General features: G+C 39.1%; 1 pseudogene across 1 annotated transcript in view; it reads right to left on the reverse strand.

Moving 5' to 3' along the window:
• Positions 1–1,271: 1,271 nt before the first annotated feature.
• The window catches only part of TEOVI_000891600:pseudogene, a 1,196-nt pseudogene continuing 763 nt past the window's right edge, over positions 1,272–1,704 (reverse strand). The window contains 2 exon segments of the mRNA in view: positions 1,272–1,697; positions 1,700–1,704. The exon segment at positions 1,700–1,704 is cut by the window's right edge and continues 763 nt beyond it. Of these exon segments, the coding sequence occupies positions 1,272–1,697; positions 1,700–1,704 (431 nt within the window).

Below are 1,704 nucleotides of genomic sequence, written 5' to 3' on the forward strand. Positions count from 1 at the left end.
GATCTTTTGCCCTATGTGGTTGCTCTTCTGCTCATATTTCTGTGTTTTCTGATCCTGGTTTAGGTTTGCATTCCCCCTTTCCATCTTTATCTTCCAATTTACAACTATTTGCTGTGCAGGTCATGTTTGTTTTGTGGTTATTTCAGCCTGATCTATGAAGCTCTGTCGCACCTTCTTTTCTCGTGCGGTCATTGAAGAGAAGAACCTCGCAAAGCGCAGAGCTGAAATTCACAAAAACAAAATTAGGGTGCCGTGTAACGATGAGTGGCTGAAAACAAATATGAGAAAAATTTAAGTGAAGATGGACGGCTGTTTAATAAGGGCCAGGATGTGCACCATAAAAAAAACGTTGTATTGCTAAAAAAATTAAAAACATATTGTAAAAAACCGATAAAAGTAAATTAAATAAAAAGAAACACAAAAAATATAAAATAGTTAAAAAAATTAAGCACCACTGCAAAACTGGGGTCAAATAAGGGTTAGGTTCCACATAAAAAAAGAGCTCCTGAAAGTTAATATATATATATATATAGTCGCGACGTTTCACGACTGTTAAAAAAACTTATTAGTAAGGGGAGAAATAACCCTAACCCTAACCCGCTCTATAATTAGTTTTTTTATATTTGACCGCAACTTTTTCCCTCTGTGGAGACAATCTCAAAAACCATAAAAAACGAAGGTAAGGAATTTTTAAAAATGCGCAATATTTTATAAAATCCGCCAAAAGACACAAAAAATAGAAAATCGATCTAAAAAATTGAAATTTTCTAACCTTCAAGCCTTTTTTCTAAAGAGATAACCCTAAAAGTTAAAAAAAGATCAACAGACAAAAAAGAGAAATTTTTTAGCTGTCAGAAAAAACTTACAGAGTCACAATTTTACAAAGCAACACTATTCCCTGGAACTTACAGGTGTAAAAATATATCAGAGTAGCAAGAATTTTTTTAAAAAGAGAGAAAAAAATCTTTTAACACAGAAAAACCACAAAGGCAGCAGCCATCAGAGTGAATTTATTATTGACAAGACAAGTGGAATCCTTTCAAGTATTATTTTCCCATTTGCAGCCATCTTTGCAGTCTTCTTGTTTTGTCCTTTCAGAGCACTTTGAGCCAGGTTTCCCATCTCTCTCCTGTTTCTTGTTTTGCTTCTTTTCCTGCTTCCTTTTTTGCATTCTCGCTCAATGTGCATTTTCGTTCATTCTTTCCATCCTCTTTAAATATGCACCCCTTACCCTCCAGGTCTTTACATTTGTTTTGGTCGTCTCCTGCTGCATTGCATTCTTTTTCGGCTTCTTCTTGTTTTAGTTTACTTGTGTCCCCCGGGTGTGCTGGTGACTTATTTGCAGTGGGTGCGACTGCCGCTGACGGTGCTGTTAGGTGAAGAGTCGATTCCAACGTTTCGTTGAGTGTTTCTCTTTCCGCATCGGCAGTTGTTTTAGCTTGTGCTGCGCTTTCGTATTCCTCAGCCGCCCTTGCTGAATTTTCGAGCTCTGTTAACCACGCTGGTAATGCTATCGTGTTTGCGCCGGTTGTGAATGTTGCGCACGCTCCGGCTCCTCCTGCGTGGTTCCCGGTGCAGTCCGCGGCGCCGTTGCCACTGTCCGGGTTACCTATATAGCCGATTGTGCCGTCGTTTCCTTTGGGTTCGTATAGCAAGCTGTTTAGCTTGTTCATCAGGTGTCTGAGTTCCTGCGCTGTCGCTGTT

Source organism: Trypanosoma equiperdum, assembly GCF_001457755.1.
Source record: "Trypanosoma equiperdum strain OVI genome assembly, contig: ctg_1912, whole genome shotgun sequence".
In the NCBI taxonomy this organism is placed as follows: domain Eukaryota; phylum Euglenozoa; class Kinetoplastea; order Trypanosomatida; family Trypanosomatidae; genus Trypanosoma; species Trypanosoma equiperdum.